We start from the raw sequence: 18743 nt of genomic DNA, 5'->3' as shown, positions 1-18743 counted from the left end.
ATTGAAAAGAGAGTATACCTGGGGTGGGTGTTGATTACAGTCACAAGGCTTACTGTGTCTTCATGTGATGAAGAGAATGACTTCAATTCTCCTCACAACCAGTTGAGCATTTGATGGCCGGGGCTTCGAGCAGACCCGTGTGACAGACATCAATGAGGTCGCCCTTCTGAGGCTAAGCTAAGTCATAATAATTCATCTTTTTTGACTCATCCTCGGTGTCACCTAGCAACGGTCCATCTGCATTAATGAGATGACAATGGGGAGCCTGTCGCGGCCCGTCTGGGGCGGGGAGCTCGCTGGCTACCGTGCAAATGCCTCCATGTGGGAGTGAAGATGTAGTGAACTCACTTGATTGATCTTTTCCATTTGTAGAACAGCACTTGTCTCTGTTTTTTAGCCTGAATGTGAAGAGAATTTCAAGTGGTATGAGACCTTCAAACAGGAAAAACTGAGCATAAAGTAATACTTAAAAACGTATTTGTTTTCAGTCTCGTGTTGGTGAATCCGTCTTCTGGAGAGACAATTAAAGAGAACGGCAGGGGGGGGGGGGGGGGGGGTTAAATAACTTTCATTAAATGTTGATGAGATCGGTCAGCTCCACCAATCACCCAAGAGACATGCAACTTCTCTTTAACGAAGTCTACATCCGTGCACAACAAATGGACGTACACGCACGCTCTCCGGTTCCCTGAAAATCAGCGTACGACAGTGAGTTTGATGATCAGACCAGACCTTTCTGTGTTGCATTCTCAAATGCCAAATTGACATCTCTTTCTCACACTCAGACACACACACACACACTGCAAAGTGCAGAGATTCAAGCCTAACAGCAGTCACCCGCAGGAGAAAAGAGAGACCAGCCTCTAAGCTAACAACTGGAAATTGCAAATGGCAACGTGTTCAGGTAAAAGACTGAGTGAGTTCCTCACCGTGTTTACTCCTGGAAAATTGGGGAATAACAGGCTGTTATACGGTGACACATCAGCCTTTGTTAAAGAAATTACTTCGCTCTTCGTGTGGCTCTCTGACGCTCGGCCTCCTGGACAAATTGTCCATCTGGTGAGTGCAGACTAAATGGAACTGCGTCTTTGGCATGTTGCTCCGCCGCTCGCACAAAGAAGCAGGGGCAGATAGGAATCCAATTATCGCAGGCAAAGAATGGATGTCTCATTTAAGATGCCGCGGCTCTCGCGACAGTAATGACGGCACCACCGTCTCCCCCCTCCCTCCCCCCGGAGAGCCGCGTCTCTATCGACTGCATCTCTATCGACTGCATCATCTTCTGCTCAACACTAACTCATCTGCGGCCATATGCCGAAAGCTGTCGGCATTACAGATCATAACAACTCTTTTTTAAGGCACGGGAAGCACGGCTGTCAAAGATAGAAATATTTACTCACATGTAGCGTAGATGTGGGTTCTGAGCGAACGCCCGAGCCTGGATCACCCTCAGGTTGCAATTTATGATAGTTCTGAAACGGGAAAGAAGAAAAAAAAGAAAATAATAAAAGACAGATGAACACCTAGCGTGGGAACGTACAAACACACGCACACAGTTTCACGTCGGGCCATTTTAAATGTTTTTCTGTCTCGTTATTGCTGCATGTCTTTGTGATCGTCACAAGGAAAGAAACTAGTTTTAAATGCAGAAAATGGTGGACTCAAGGCATCCTTTAACCACTGTAACGAGACCATGTCTATTACAATCATTTCAAATTCAATCTGCACGCGCATGCCCTGCGGAGCTGGCACCGAAAAGGATGTTCACTTTGAAACACCGTCTGATTTGTGAACTTTTGTGAGACTTTACTGTTGACAGAGTAAAACCTCAGATTGGAGCGTGTATTCGAAACACATTTCCACATTGTGTCAACTTGCATGGAGTGAAATAACTGTGGAATTCAACTAATCCTCATTTTGCCGTGAACCCCATGGAATCCTCTCCAGGAGTCCCAGCGACCCATTTTGGTTGGCAGTGTTCAGGGCTACAATGGTAATGACTTATAATCTTATAATCACAGATGGTGCATCTGAAAGAAGTCGTAGACATCATTATACCCAGCTGTTGGTGCCAATTACCTTCTAGAAGTCGAATCATACCTCTGTGGTGTTCGACTGGGATGTCATCACCCCAACGTTCTCAAAGTGGGGCTCTGGGACCTTCGAGGGTCCATCAGAGGGTTTTTTGGGGCCCATCGATACCTTCTGATGGGTTCCCAAGAAAATTAGCAAACACTTCACTGTTATTTCACTCCATAGAAATCAGTACAACAATGATGACTGTAGAGCTTTGGTTATTATCCTCCCAGCAGCAATAACAATTACATTGAACACAATCATCTTTGTTAGCAGCAGGGATTCGATGCTTGTAGCATTTAATGTGGGGTCTTCAACAAGTTTGAGAGTTTTTTAGGCCGGATCAAAAGAGGTTTTTTAATCTTTGTGTCATTTAGATTTCCAAACAACACAAAGAACAGACTGAAAGGCCACAGAACTTCATCAAAGTATTGTGTTACTTTAAAGGGGGAAGTATCCTCATACAAAGGTTCGTATCATATCTTACTAAAAGTTATTCCTCACTTTTCGTGCGTTTTTCTACGCATGTCCAGCAACACGTGTCAATTTTCCCTCATTATATGCCTCGAGTCTTTTCAAAAATGAACTTCTACAACAAATACATGACACACAATTTGATTAGGTCTAGGACACAAATCTACTTGGTTGGGTTTGAGAAAATAACCACGTAAGTTCCATGACAAATCAACGTATTGACTTCTGGTTACACACGTGACACGTCAGGATGAAAAAAGGAGTTATTTGCTCTTTATACTTCCTTGTTTGAGATCACGTGGTATATGAATTTATTTCGGAGGATATACATATTACAGTGCATTCATTTTTGTATAAATGGTGGAAGAGAACGGCCAGTTGTGAACAACCATAAAAAATACTGGACGGATTGAAATGAGGTAAAGACAAGATTTAAAAAATCTACTCGACCATACAACACCAGAATTGTGGTAAATGCCAACTGGCAACTATCTAAACTAAAAAAGCACACATTTTAGCACATAGGATGCACAAGAATAACAGGGATGAGTCTGGTTGTATTTAAATGTTTTCTTTTTGCATCAAATCCCATGAAAAAGACAACAGCTATATATATATATATATATATATATATATATATATATAAAAAAAGACGCCACTGGTGACATGTTCCTTCGTTACCACGAGCTAACGCATGTTTATCGAACTGCACTCTGCACTCGACTTCATCCTCAGATCAGGTGGCAATTACTCCACTATATCTTTATGAGAAAATATTTGTTTGCTGCTATATTAATATTCACACTCTCAATTAAAGTGCCTTAAAGGCGACACTGTGGTCCTTTTAGAATATATGAACAATAAACAGTTGAGGAATGGATTTGGCTTCTTACTCTGGAGATGAACCGTACAGCTCAATAGTCAAAAGTCCAATGTTTATTTTAATGAATTATTGCATCCCTTTTCTTTTGACTCAAAAAAAGATGAATTCGATCAAATGGAAAAACGAGGTGAACCCCTCATGCCTCTATGCAGCTAACAGCCCCACAAGGCTGCTGCCTTCCGTGGGAAGGCCCCGACTCCGACCGGGGAGAAGCCGGCGGTTCCCAGACAAGGCAGCGGGAGAGAGGTGGTGGTGGTAATGAGAAAAATGCTAATTTAGTGCGGGAGATATTACACTTGGCCTCCCTGATGAGGGGTCGAGGGGATCAGGGGAGAGGCCAGCTTTGACTTTTGGAGGGCAAGGGAGAATACGGATCTCTGCAGAGAGCGAGGAAAGTAGAAAAAAAAAGAGGAAAGGGAGAGGGAGGTCGGGAGGCGGCGGCTGAGGGAGGAGGTGGGAGGAATGTAAAGGATGTGGCCTGGTAGCGTAGGATAGCACAGCAGGGAAGGAGCGTGAAAAGAGATGAATTTGAAAAAAGAACAATAATAAATCCCACCGCTACAGCGGGAACCCTTTATTCAATTTTCCCTGCTGCTTTTTGGCATTATTTGATCAGTGGCTACGCAAAGCGAAGGGGATGTTCCACCGGCGTGCGACTGAAACAATAAAATGAACCGGGTTTCTGTCACATCCAGAGAAGTATCGTTAAAACCAGCGACACCGCAGCTGCAGCCACTTGTGTTGTGAGCTGAATTACGGCTCTCATCTGTGGGGCAAAAAAACAACAACACATTGGCCGCTCTGCGGTGAGCAGGCGGGCAAGCTGAAACACGGATCGACAGCGGGTCTCCATCAACGGCCTCCCCCTCCTGATATCGGCATCAACACTCACAGTCTCTGCAGTCCAGTGTAGAGCTCCATGTCGACGTCTCTCAGAGTTTGCAGTCCCGTCCAGTTCTCTATGTGTCTGCGAGAGAGAGAGAGAGAGAGAGAGAGAGAGAGAGAGAGAGAGAGAGAGAGAGTAGTGAATGAGAGGTCCACCCGGGACAAAGTCAGTCCCGAGTTAGCTGTGTGTTGCCAGTTAAAAAAAAAAAATCCATATCCATTGAAATTGCAATTATTGGAACAGTTCTGACAGAGCGCTCTCTGCTGCCTTCTGATAGATGTAATTGCCGAGAGGCAGGTTCTGAAGGGGGAAGTAGTGTTGGGGGGGGGGGGGACCAAATAAATACTGCAGATGACTTCTTTCACCACACTCCCCAGGGATAACTCCGTCCCGGCGCCTTTACATTTCGCTGCAGGACAAAGAGCGTTTGTAAATTATTTGTTTGTTGTGGTTTTGGAAATTAAATGGGCAACACACACACACACACACACACACAGGGCACACCGGTTTCAATTAAGCCGGTGTAAATGAGGAGATGTGGCAGGAGACACGGCAAAAGGCTGCATGGCTTTGTTTTGGATGGAGGGAAATATCATTAAAAACACTGAAGGGGACTTAATCCCAAATGTCAGATTTCAAAGTAATACCACAAACATGACCATCGGCGCGAAACATATTTAAGTTGTACGTGACAGCACGACAGCAGATATAGAGACACGTAAATATCTATACGCATACAAATAGAAACACATGTTGCAGCCCATGCCGAAACATTCAAATTGCACTCACACTTCAGCGTTCAGTATCAGTGCTGCAATCAGTTTGTATTTCATGACGACAGCAGGTGAATAATATTCCCACCATTGATTTTGTCAAACTTGCTCCCGCAGCACATATCTTGGCTCTTGTGCATCTGGTGTTCAACGACCCCCCCCCCCCCGGGTTGCATCACCTGCTTTGGTGGGGAGGGATCCAGGTCTGCCAAAACGCAACAAGCACTGGTGGAACCCGGCCGTGCATGACTTTATTGTTGGCTACTGGGTTGCCAATTCTTTTTCTTTTTAGGAGGGCTGGCAAGTGGGAGCATTTAGCAGTAAGAGAACACGAGTGATGTTGTTTCAGAACGGTTTTTATTCCAGTAAATGAGTCTTAAAATGATGATTATATCCAGAAAACTAGCAGTTGGGGCCGTAATGTGAGCTGAGTCACAGAAAATTGAGCTTGGATTTGCCAAATGGTCAGCGAAAACCAATCTCAGCGGAAACAAATGCAGTTTTGTGCGGGTGAACCGGTGACTGAGACCGTTTTTACATTGGGTTTATATTGAGCCCAAAAATGGCCCTCTGGACAGCTCTAGCGTTAGGTATGTAGTTGTTGCGTGTGGATTGAAAACACAAATGCATTTTGCCCACAGAGCAACGTTGCTGACGTCGACATTCGTGTTGAACTGAGGGCAGCCGACCCTGAAGGCAGGGAGCCGAGTCATTAGTGTGACCTGCAAGCTGACATGACGGATTCCCTTTGCAAGGCCTTGCTCACTGACGTAGAGAAGTCTACCGTAGTAAATAGTCAGTCGATACACTTGAACTTTCACTGCCTGTGCCTTTAAGAGTGGGTGAAGTGACACGTGTTTAAAACATCAGTGGCTTTAAACTATTTACATCTATGAATCAATCTTGGATCAATTCTAGCGACTCAACCGTACCCCTAAAACGTTAAAGTTTGTCACGCATGTAAAATGAGTCAAGTCAAATTAAAACACAAAAATGACAGCAACAAGAGCTGACTTACTGGAGGAGCCTGCACCTCATTATCCAATGAGGACGAGACACAAGTTTGGACGGCAGGAATGTCAAAATAAAAGCACTCAATAAAATCTTGGCATATAAACAGAAAAAGCTACAACACAAACCACGAGAGGAGAAGGCCACTGAAATAAGGAGAGTATTTGAAAGCTGAGTTCAAAATTATTTGAAAAAACTACAAAACAAGTTTGTTGAATATCTAAATGCACTCTCCCTCTTGGATGCAAGCTTCTGAAATGAAACATCCGGTCAGCTTCTTTCCATTTCCTAAAGAACTTAGTGTCATCAACCCTCTGTCCTAGATTGATGGATCTTGATTTTTGGACCAAAGGGTGATATTTAGCAAGTTTATATCGAACATTTTTAAAGTCTATTAATAGAAGGGAGTCTTGTTTTATATCAATCATGGGATTCTCCGGAAATACCACAAGCCTGGATGCCTTTTTAAGGAATCCCAACTATATTTGAGTGCTGCACAGTTGCAAGAAGAAATTAAATTGAAATCCTTTGCATTTCATTGGACCACTAAAAAGTAGGCGGGCTTATAATGCAACAAGTCCCTTGTCGCCAAGTTGCCGATTGTTTGAGGGTATGATGGTGGTTTAAATTAGTTGGTACTAGCTTAGGGTAGCACACGTCATATTTTGTTTTACAGGAGGAGGATTATTGGTTTTTCTCATCAAAATCCAAAGGAATTGATTCATGTATTCTTTCACAGGCGCACAATATGACTTTTCTTACTTACATACCGTAGTTGACAGGTGAAGTAGCAACAGCGTGCTCAAACCACTTGAACATGTCAAATTTCTTTGAGGCTAGTGCTATGGAGGATTGCACATGGCAAAAAAATGAAAGCCAAATAGGAAACAGCTGAGCAGGTTTCTATCACAATAAAAGAGCTTATGTGCACTAAACCTTGTTCGGATATTAGCACTTGTTATTATCCACACTTGTTCAGGCTAACTTGATGCACTAATAGCTGACAGCTTTCTAATGTTTCTGTCCTCGTTGCGAACGTTTCAACAAGAATTTGGCATCCACAGTGATTAAATACACAAGGCAATATGACCGGCCTGCATCAGTGGGACATCATTTCAACAATATTGTATGCCCTCATAAGATACTGATGCAATATTGTGATATTGGGGAAAAAAAAGTATGTAATTTATGTGAGCACAAAGTGTTTTCATTTGCAGCACCGCTTTATGCTCTGTGATCAAATTTAGCACGATCCACATTCCCAACAAGCTGCCGTTAACAAACAGCACAGAGGAAGCGGGGAACAACCTCCCCGCGGACCCGAGCATGTTGTCTGCGCAGAGAGTCTGATTGTCCGCGGCACATTGAATATGCATGTGGATTAGGCTGCTGTGAAAAGATGGGATATGAATAACAAAGCTGCTTTGATTCTGCAGGGGCATTCAATCCCCGTCCTGTTATTCCCACACCCTTGAAGGATCCACAAATAAAAATAGCAGCAAAAAAAATGACAGTCAACATAATTCGAAAAATAACGGAGAGGCAAAGATTTTGCATTTCGGGCGTTCGAACAAACACTCTCATCACCACGCTTACAATAATTGACACAGTGGGGTAATTTTAAATCGCTGGTTTGTCAAAATGAATATTACACTGATGAAAGAAGATCTGAGCAGTGGAGAAAAGGGGATGTGAGCTTTTTTCTTGACAACACGATTAGAATGAAAGTCTGTCTCTCTTATTACTGCCTCTTCTCTCTTGTCTGTCTTTAATTGTTTGTTCTCTGCGTAGTGTTTCAAAGCAATTCTGTTTTCCTAAAGGACTTTCTTCATAAATGTGCCATGACAGGACTTGATTAGTAGGCACAAAGGAAAAGAGGATACTATCACAACAAATTGTACAGGCATATCTACTAGCTTGATCTCTAGCATTCAAGCCTATGAAATAAAATCCACCTTCCATCTGCTCTAGAAAATGGCCTCCAATAAAGTACAATCTGAACTGGGTGGCAGGATGGTTCAGCGCTTGAGGAGAACACCCTGGAACCAAACAGTAACAGATTCGATCCCAGCAACAGCCATCTGTTGTGTTGAAGCGGCCCTGGGCAACGCACTGAACCCCTACCTGCTATCTTGTTCTGAGCCGCTGTGAATATGAGCAACATAAAAAAATTCTTAATCTGTAAAAATATAAATAAATAACAGTACAAAGGCAGAATTCGAAAGAAGAGAAGGATGCCAATTTAAGCATCGAGCTCTGGAATAAAAGCCAATGAGAAGCTTTTGGATTTCATTTCGTGACTGCCGTTGATGTATGGAAGTTTATTAGTGATGGAACTATTGAGCAGTATTATGCTATTTGGAATTTAAGGACATGGAGGGACCACATGAAGAATTATACTGGAGGATTTTTGAGCAAATAGCAGAACTTTTCTTGCTCAGTACGGTCTACGTGTGTGTTCATACAGTAGTGTTCTCATTGTTTAGCTTCTGTTTTTGAGGAGACCTTTAGCAAGGCAATTCCCAACTTTACTCCAAATCGCCAGCTCAAATGCGAACAGTAGAGCATGGTTTTTAAAAGGGGAACATTTAAAACCAACGTGACTTCAGTCTGTCTTGAGTAAGATTAGAGGTGTGGTGTTGTGATCAGCGCAATGTGAGTCCGATGCCACATTTCAACTGAACCAATCCCTCAGCAGAAATATGTAGTAATATAAGAACAAGATACACAAGGCTCCCAGTAGCGCAAAATCAAAATATCTTCTGTTTCTCGGTAATCTTCTCTGATTCCGCTCAATACCGCTGTCTGTCTGTGATTTACGACTTTGTTGCGATGATCTACAATGCTCGCTGCCTTAATGGAGAAAATGTTTAATAAAATAGAATGTCTCTGGTGTGTTTCTGGGATATTGATCTACTTTCTGCCTCCCTCTCTGTTTTCAGAGCGGCAGTCTTCTACAGCCCAAACACTTCGGAGTGGGGATGCGCGGGGTGAAGTAGCACTCTTCTAGATTAAAGCACATGCCTCACATCAATCAGATAACCTGTTTTTGTTTTTTTGTGTTTTCTTTGCTCCACTCATAAGTGCTTGCAAGCTGCATTGTAAAAGTGGAGTTGCATTAAAAGGACACAGTGGAAGACGCAATGATGAAACACAGAGGAAAGGAAGCTATTTCCTTCAACATTTGCCGCAACTGGTAGAGTGGAACGGATCATCCCCAAGAATAATCCTAAGGGACATTTGGCATTCAAAGCTTGTTTCAAAGAGAACAAGTATTACAATCGATGCGGTTTCTCATGAAGACAAAGCCACTCCTGTTACCTCTATGCAAATGCAATCACAGGCAACGGCCGACAGATGCACAGGCTTCCTTCCTAAATGTATGGGCCTATCAAATGATACCCGCCTTCCATCTGTTGGTCAGAATCTGATTCATAAAACACTATCCAGCAGTATTAATATACAAAGCCAACTGGGAGTGTAAGGTGTACTTTTATTTTTTTCACTTTTCTGCTTCATGCTCGTATAGCGACACACACCGGAAAGCTCTACTGCCTTGCAAGAGCACTCAAACAGCAGGTGCTGTGCACATGAAGGATGAAGTGGAAAAAGTAATCGGTATCTTCGCTTCCCTCTCTGATTTCATCCCTGTGTTGGTCACAAGACATGAGCATGCGCATGCACGGCCAGTTGGTCCTCCTTTGATAAATAATGTTTGGAATTATTTCTTAAGAAGTGATTCGGTGTTCGTATTGGCAGATAGAAACATGATGGAGACATATGGGGGGGCACTGCTTCTCCAAGCCGCGTTTTTACTGCAAAAATATGAAAACCGGGCAAATTGTGACAATTTGTCTCAATTACATTAACAGCAGAGACTGCGAGCTGGAGAATATGATATCGATATTCAAGTGACAGGCAGAATTGACCAAATTACAGCTTTATTAAAAACGATTCTCCGATGGATTCAGCACTGAGGATAGAGCCCAATATTTTTTCCAGCAAAGGCATCTGAAAATCCATGGGGACAGATAAATGCCGGGAGAGAGAGAGATAGAGAGAGAGAGAGAGAGAGAGAGAGAGAGAGAGAGAGAGAGAGAGAGAGAGAGAGAGAGAGAGAGAGAGAGAGTACGGTTCAGGACAAAGCGAAATGGAAAAAAATTGAAGGAATGAATGCTTTAGTTATCAGAGGTTTCCCAGGGACCGATCCTCAAGTGGGAGGCACAGCCCGATATATGGTCCCATCAACCAAATAGTTGCTTCTACTAAGTGCTGGTCTCAGTGGACCTGGACATTATTTGGGCGAAAACAGTCTGCAGCCCTTTTTAATAGCACTCCAAAGACTGTGTGGGTAGTTACTGCACTGATCATAGTATATCCGATGATGCTCACCTATCCTCTATTGCTTTTAGAACCCTGAAGTGTCCACCTGTCAATAACAATCACACGCTTCTATTCAAGGTGCTTAGGAGGTTGGGCCGTTGCTGAGCAACCAAAACCTGCGTGCTGCGATTGTGATGAAGTTGCGGTAATTTAGCAGTGAGCCTCACAGACTGAACCAAACAAAGATAAATGGCTTTTTTTTCCAATGGCTCACAGTAGCTTGACTTCAGAATTTGTCCTCTTCAGTTTGGCTGAATATGAACCGGATACTGTGGAGTGCGTAGGTTGATTCTTCTCACATGACTGTGCACTTTTCTGCATTCAAATAAGTTGAGATTTTTCCATCTTGTCCCCGAAGAAAGAGTGTCGCTACGAATGCATGCTGCGAAGGCGTTGCTTCCGGTTTTGAGCTAATTGTAAACGATGCAACATTGCAACCCGAACGCACCCTTACTCTAGTCCTTGTTTTTTTGACATCTAAAATCAGTATCAAAGATAACCATATTATATCCCTGATTCTTGTAACTGGTTATTAGCTCAAGTTGTTTAGAAACAAGACACACGCACAAATAAAGTCTCCAAATGTTCGACCACTCATTTTGGGAAGGCGTTGCATATTTTAAACAGTACTATAGCACTGTGGCTGTGTAGTGTGAGTGGAAATAATAAGCTATGAAACCCAGATACTTAATAATTTATATTAAAGTCTCTGGTGATTAAATTACTCTATGTGCAACTCTTTACAGAGTAAAAACTACTTTCGGTCAGTTTACCATTCTGTTCACTTCCTGCATGCGGGAGAGCCGTGCTGTTCTGAAGCCGTGCCAGAGCCATCAGCTCAGATTGGGGTTGTTGTTTTTTTTAACCATCCCACAGCTGCCCCCAGACTGTTCTGTGTCACCGGTTTGCCGATCCGGCCCCAGGTGGGAAACTACCTAAGCCTCTGAGTGTCACTGTTCGCTGCAGGCTCAGCCAATCCGCAGCAGAGATTTGGCAGGGCTAAACGTCGCGGGAGCATTGGTCCGTGCTCTGAAAGGTATCAACACTTCACACATGACTAAGCTCAAGCCTTTCTGCCCGAAATGAAAATGACTATAATTAGTGTGCCATTTTGCCAAGTGTCATCAGGCTATGATCCGCTCGGGATTCTGGAGTTACTCAGCAGCGGCTCCGAAGGCGATGGATCTGCACATCAACGGATGTCACTTTCAACGCTTCGTACCTCCATCTGTGCCGCGCAACAAGCAGAGTACGTCAACACTGTCAACCCACAATTATCATTTCACCAATAAATGCCCTGAATCAGGCCATTTAGGAAAAAAAAGCATTTGGACGAATCAGTTGCTTTGGAATTAATGGCAACCCAGCAGCGATGATTGATTTTTGGGCCGACAGAACCAGCTTTAAACTCAGCTTTAAATATATTCTTATTCTGCCATTAGTAAAACATTGATAGGTGCAGCTTTAATTTAACAACCATTTCTCATAAAAAAAGTATATGAGTGAATGTACAATTTCTGCTTTTTAGCACTTCATTCAGTTTTAAATACCGGTAAATGGATATCTCATTTTGGAATCGATTGGTGAAATTCCAAGACATTCCAGGGATTTTATGTGGATTTGAGTCAAAATACTGAACGATTTCAGGGACTGTCAGTTACCAATGTGTTCAAAGGACAATCATAGATGAAACAAAGGGAAGCTTGAAAGAGTGGAACCATTCGTGAATGAACAAAACGCTGAGAAAATGTAAGGTAAGACAGCAAACAAATTTAAACATTTAAAAGATCCCGATGATTCTAAGGTATAAGTTTAAGGTTGACCATGAGAACCTATATGAGACCTGACCTTGATGAGAGAGTGCAGTCGCTTTGCTGCTTGCTCTTGCCTCTGCACCTCTGCTTGCATTTTCTTGCTTCAATTTGCCAGATATATCACATATATCTTACCAGATATATCACATATATCACTCTTCAACGTTTGAGTGAAGACAAATCCGTCGGAAAGTCGTCGAGCTATTTGGATTGTTGGCTAATGCTAACTAGCAGCTAAGTTAAAGCTAAGTAGCAACAAGATGCCTCCCTTCTCCACAGATGACTACTACAAACTCCTACAGAAGATTGCAGTCTTGAAAACAAAAATCCACCGACTAGAAGTAAACGTGGCGGTAAATGGACTGTGTGGGAATGATACCACTCTACCATGGACTCAAAACACTGGACAAACGCTAGCTAAGACACAGCTAACTAGCACAACCAGGCCTACCAAGAAACAGGAGGACAGAGCAGATAATGAATCTTCAAATGGTAGTCCTCCCTGGAGCTCTCTCGGTGCAAAGCCGAAGAGAAAATATGTGGGAGGACGACTAACAGGCAGAGTCCAGCGCCCTGAGATTTGTGATGCGACTGGCTGGCCTGCACTAGCACACGGGCAGAACTCCTCCTCAACCATCTGGGTGATGGACAAAGCCAAGGACAGCTAAGAAAAGTAAAACCTGCAAAACACCTCCACAACAACCAAGCCTACAACTTCAAAACAGATTTGCTCCATTGTCGCAGGATCCTAAATCTCCATCTGATCACCTGGATAAGCAGCCATCTCCTCAAAGCAGGGTAAGAACTGAGAGTAAATGTGAGAAAGGGCCGCAGGCAAAGCTAATGACGGGGCCTGAGACTCTGATTGTTGGTGACTATGCTGTAAAAGATGTCAGAAAACTGTGCAGCAAGAACACCAAAATACTCTGCTTTCCGAAAGATATGGTCTCTGACATGAGAGACAAAAATCCTGGACATCGTGGCTGACTATCCCACAGCGAAAAACATCATGGTGCATACAGGAAGCTGTGATATTGTGAAACAACAGTCTGAAGTTCTGAAGCGAGACTTTATTGATCTGTTAAACACAGTCAGCTCTGTCAAGGCTGAGGTGTTCATCAGTGGCCCTCTCCCACCAGTCAGAGGAGGAGATGAAGGATTCAGCAGGCTGTTTGCACTGAACAGATGGCTGTCAACTGCATGTGCTGACCATTCAGTACATTTTATCAACAATTTCTACTGTTGTTGAAATGTGCAATACAAATAAACTTGCCTTGCCTATGAGGAAGATCCTCCCACACAATCCGTAGCATGATTCAAAAGGCTTTCTGCTGCCAACAGCAGTTTCATGATAATGTATCATCAAATAAGTGATCCTATAGCTCTGGATCTCTGCCAGATAGGACATATACTGCATGCAAATGTGGGAGCACGGAGAAATGGAGTTTACTTTAACTACATCCCATCTGGATGCATAATTATTGAAATGAGTCGGATCTTCTGCAAACTTGGCAATTCTTGGCACACCATCTCAAAAAGTCAGACTAGATATAGTCTACAATATATATATATATATATATATATATATGTTATTATTTCTGGTAATACTGTGGAAGGCATTGTACAGTGAGGGGATGCAGAACAGGACAAGACCAGATAAGATAAGATTTTTGATATGAAGTGCCATTTTTACATTTTCTTGTTAATCAATGTGCTCTATCAACATTAAGTTGAATTATGACACCACATCAAAAGTTAAAACTCCACCAGTTTTAACTTATCTATTCCATCAATATCGGCAACGTGCATAGAGACATTCAAAATAAATGAAAATTTAAAACATTTTGTACCATAATCAGAATACATAAGAGCACAATACAAGATGGCTGCCATCCTTATGAACAGATACACATCTGAGTTGAAGTCATTAACCCTACCAAGCTTCCACCCATCTTGTTCATCAGCAATACATTTCACAAATTCTGCAAAGAAAGAACGAGTGTTAGCCAATCAGAGGCAGAGAGGGGCGTGTCTTTGCCAAATCACGCCACGCGCAACTACCAACAGTTGTGAAAAAGGTGAGATGGCACATCAACAATTTCAAAAAACTCCCTTACGCACTTATTGCTAGTGTGACATTGGTTAAACTACCGTATTGCTTTGCATGCAGGTTTAAAGTTGCAAACCCCTGAGATAGGATGTGATATGATGGTGCAGGACAGGATAGGATAAGAGATAAGACAGAACAAATATAGGATGGGATATAGAATCGGACGGAGTAGGATATCAGAAAATACGACAGGATACGATAGTATACAATATAGCAGAGAATAAGCTACAGGATAGGGCAGGAGAGGATACTATATAGCATTAAATACAGGAGAGGACAGGAAATAGGATGGATAGGAGAGATTTAGAATGAAGGATAGAATCGGCTGTTACGATACATTCTTAGGATGGGATAGGACAGGACAGGATATATGCAAGGGCCATGGACTGGATAGGATAGATGAGAGAAAATAGGCTTTGGATACAATAGGAAAGTAAATTACATATCATTGAATCATACAGGATAGGATAGAGGATACAAAACGATACAATGGGATACAATAGGGCAGGTAAAATAACAGAATAGGACAGAAGAAAAGCCAGGACGGGATCTGTATGCCACAAATTTAAAACTAGTGGCCCCTACCGGCCAGGGGCCGGTCAAGAGTAGTGAGTGTATAGCAGTAGCAGTATATAACAGGCTATTAAAGGCGTTTTGAGAAAGTGCGAGTCACCGCAACCAAGAGAGGTCCTTAAGCATGCATTCATAACTGGCAACCCAAAATATCATGCAGTTCTCCGCAGCAGAACGCAGGCTTAGCAGTGGACAGACACAGAGGTGCGCGCTCACGAAGCGTCCACACACGCAATCGATCACATGATCTTCCTGCCGTGGATTCAAATAATAATAATGACAATGACAGACAGTTGCTCATGGTGTGAGTCATGGGATCTGGCAACTTAAATAACCCCCTGCAGATCTCTATTGTGTGCAACTGTCCTCCACAACTGCCTCCTCTTTATGATTCACCTACTTATCGGCACTCCATCTTTATGTCAACAGGACACCGCGTCCCACGTCCGACCACCTTCCTGATGAAGTGGCTTTGAAAAACAAACCTCCTGGTTATCTTCTCTTTCGTGTCGAAACCTTCCATTGCTACAATGCAGAGAGGAAAGGGAAGTACAAAAAGACGCTGGATGTCTCACAGTGGCTCTTGTTCGTCCCGGGCAACGCCGAATAAAGACACCTGTCTCCAAAGGCCAGTGGTCCACTGTGGGATAAGTCAAGTCCTGGCAGGGACCGCGGAGCTCGGTTTACAGCACGGGGAGTGGATTAAATGTTCCGCTCACGTCCTTCATGGAGCTAGTCTCCTCCAATTTCAGGATATGATAAATCTGCAGCTGAGGGGCATGTCTCCTGGAGAATTCAATTAGGTAAGAAAAGGGAAGAGGATCACAGCGATATTAGAGGGCTGATCGGAGAGCTCCTCGGCCCTCCCAGTAATGAACCGCTCCGCTCCTCCACCGTGACTAGATTGATTTGACTAGCCGAGCTCATCCTCATTTTAAAGTCACTCTCAGAAAAGGCAGGCTGTCATTGTGGAGAGGAGAAGTTTGGAATTTATTTTAGAACTGGATTGAAATGTGAGTGACGGTTGGGACTGAGGGCTGGCTGGGGAGTGAAGTGTCCGTACGCACCAGACACCTGCCAGCAGGTCGAGATAACCTTTGTGATCTTTTCAAACATGGAAAGGCGGATCTTTCGGACTGATCGATAATTCTACACTGCAATTCCTTTGCACCTCAATTATCAGTTAAATGTACTCTGGATGGCCCGTCTCGAATTTCGAATTGTTAAAAAGGAATATATTTATGAATATGACACCGCGCCAACTGCTATTTACAGCAGGGAAACATTCGGCTAAAGTGACACTTTTGGAAACGTTACATGTCGTCGCTACTCGACTCTTTTGTGTCTCAGAATGGTATTGGTGTCATAATGTATGCATTCTGCTCGTGTCCACATTCTGAAGCTGCGATCACTTTGCAATCCTGAAAGTGATCCTAATGGAGGTACCTAATCGTGCGAGTATAAATAGTATAATTAGCTTAAATAGCATCTGATAAGAATCTCTTCGTGAGACTTGGTGACAATTATCATAAACATGAGAAATTAGTTAAATGTGTCACTTCTGATATATCCCCATCCGCTTGCTGGAAATAAAGAATTATTTTCCTGACAAAGTCCCATTTTTTCATCTATGTTTTGGACATTTAGGGACATAAAAGCTATGAACAGTCTCTCACCTTCCTTGTCCAGGCAGTTCCATCAGCTGAGGGGGGAAAAAAAGTAATTACACTGGGATTAGGTTGAGATCCACTCCGCTGCACTTCATCGCAGCATTCTGGTCAGATAGAAGTTTTCTTCCAGTTTACAGAAAGAAAAAAAAACTAACATTTAAAGATTTTTCATTTCTTTATCTGGCAGTTATCCATCATCCATTTTGTTTTATCACCCTTTGCTGTCTCGATTCTCTGACCTTTGACCTCTTTGTAACTGGTTGGTTTGTGATGAAGTAATTGCTTTATTGTGGCTTATTTAAAAACTCACTCTGTTTATGTTCACCACCTACTTTTGGCAGCTGCAACGTATCCTTGTATCCCCGAGGAATATAATTGATTCATTCAAATATCATAATTATTTCTTACTGAAATCTGAGCATAAAAACGAATTGGACTTCCTCATGCAGGGTGATACGAGATCGGACAACATTAGCGCATACTCGCAGCAACAACACTGAGACGGAATCTGGCAGTAAATTCAAAGCTATCATTAAATGTAAAATTCAGCATTTTGAAGACAGCCTGAGATTTAAAAGGTTCACGGAGGAAAAAAAAAAATGTATTTCCCAAAACACATACTGCCAGTTTATACCCACCTGCTCAGCCGTTTTTGTTTCTACCGTGGAGCAGGAGCACACCCCAACATTCACCGATTATACACTGACACACTGATGATTTTAGCACTGGCTGGCTGCAAGGCTAGGTAATAAAAATGCTTAAAGGTGGTAAGAAGCTGAATATTCATATGTATTTCAGGTGCAGACTGGACATCTGGTGCAATCTGAGCTTTTTCCCATCAGACATACTGATGAACAGATGCAGGAAATATGAGAAATGACGCAAGAAATGTGTGATCCTGCATGTCAGTGGCTAGTCCACTCCAGCAAGGTATGCGTGATATCCAACCATATCGGCAGAAAGAAAAACCTGGATATTATACGATTCTGCAAAAACAAAGATTCAATTCAGTGACAACGTTTTTAAAATTCTCACTACAACATCCGCTCATGACAAATCAATCTTTAATTGCAGGCCTGTGACGAGAGGAGAACTCGTGCTCATCCATAAAGAGTATGTGGACGCTTCAACCACATAATCATTTTATGAATGAATGAATGAATGAATTTTATTTATATAGCGCTTTTCACAGACAGTACTATCACAAAGTGCTTAACAGAGCAGACATTTAAAAGCATAAAAAACACAATGTGACCCTAGGGTCAATAAATTATCTACACAGAGTGAATAAAAAATGTTAAAGAATAAAATAAAAATTAAATAAAAATAAAATAAAAATGTAAAACATATTTTAAGAGCAGGTCTAGGACATGGGTTTACTTTTACACAAACGCCAGCCTAAACAGGTGGGTTTTGAGCTGGCTTTTAAAAGTATCCACAGTATCTGCGAGGCGCAGAGTTTCAGGCAGAGCATTCCAGAGCCTCGGGGCCACTGCCTCAAAGGCTCGGTCACCACGGGTCTTAAATCGTGTGCGTGGGACTGACAGAAGACCTAGAGCGTTTGACCTGAGAGTGCGGGCGGGTGAATAGGGGCGAAGTAGATCAGCTACATAAGTCGGAGCCTGACCGTGAAGTGCTCTGTAAGTGATGGTGAGAATTTTGAAGTGTATCCGAGATGCTACAGGAAGCCAGTGGAGAGATCGGAGTACGGGGGTGATATGAGACCGTCGATTTGTCCTGGTGAGTAATCTGGCGGCAGCATTTTGGATGACCTGCAGACGGTTAAGAGCAGATACACTGAGTGATGTGAAAAGTGAGTTGCAGTAGTCAATGCGTGAAGAGATAAATGTGTGTATGATCATTTCTAATTCAGGTGTTGATAATACAGATCTCAGTTTACTGATATTTCTTAGATGGAAGAAACATGACCTGGACAGCTGCTTAACATGTTTGTCAAATGACATGGAGCGATCAAAGAAAATCCCAAGATTGCGCAGGTTGCAATGGGCAGCAGAGGAGAGAGGACTAATAATCTGCCTGATCATGGGGACAAACTCCTCTGGAGCAATAACTAGGACCTCCGTCTTAGA

General features: G+C 42.8%; 1 protein-coding gene across 1 annotated transcript in view; it reads right to left on the bottom strand.

Annotated features, from left to right (window-relative positions):
* Nucleotides 1-18743, bottom strand: part of ntrk3b (neurotrophic tyrosine kinase, receptor, type 3b) — a gene marked incomplete at its 3' end in the record, with an annotated part of 159687 nt that overhangs the window by 126579 nt on the left and 14365 nt on the right. Inside the window, exons 2-3 of the mRNA XM_079294337.1 lie at nt 4326-4400; nt 1401-1472 (exon numbers count right to left, since the gene is read on the bottom strand). Coding sequence (XP_079150463.1) covers nt 1401-1472; nt 4326-4354 — 101 coding nt within the window. The 5' untranslated portion in view covers nt 4355-4400. The remainder of the gene's footprint in view (nt 1-1400; nt 1473-4325; nt 4401-18743) is intronic.

Source organism: Melanostigma gelatinosum (genome assembly GCF_949748355.1).
Source record: "Melanostigma gelatinosum genome assembly, chromosome: 2".
NCBI lineage: Eukaryota > Metazoa > Chordata > Actinopteri > Perciformes > Zoarcidae > Melanostigma > Melanostigma gelatinosum.
The sequence above is the reverse complement of the archived record's forward strand: the minus strand, read 5'-3'. Positions and strand labels throughout refer to the sequence as shown.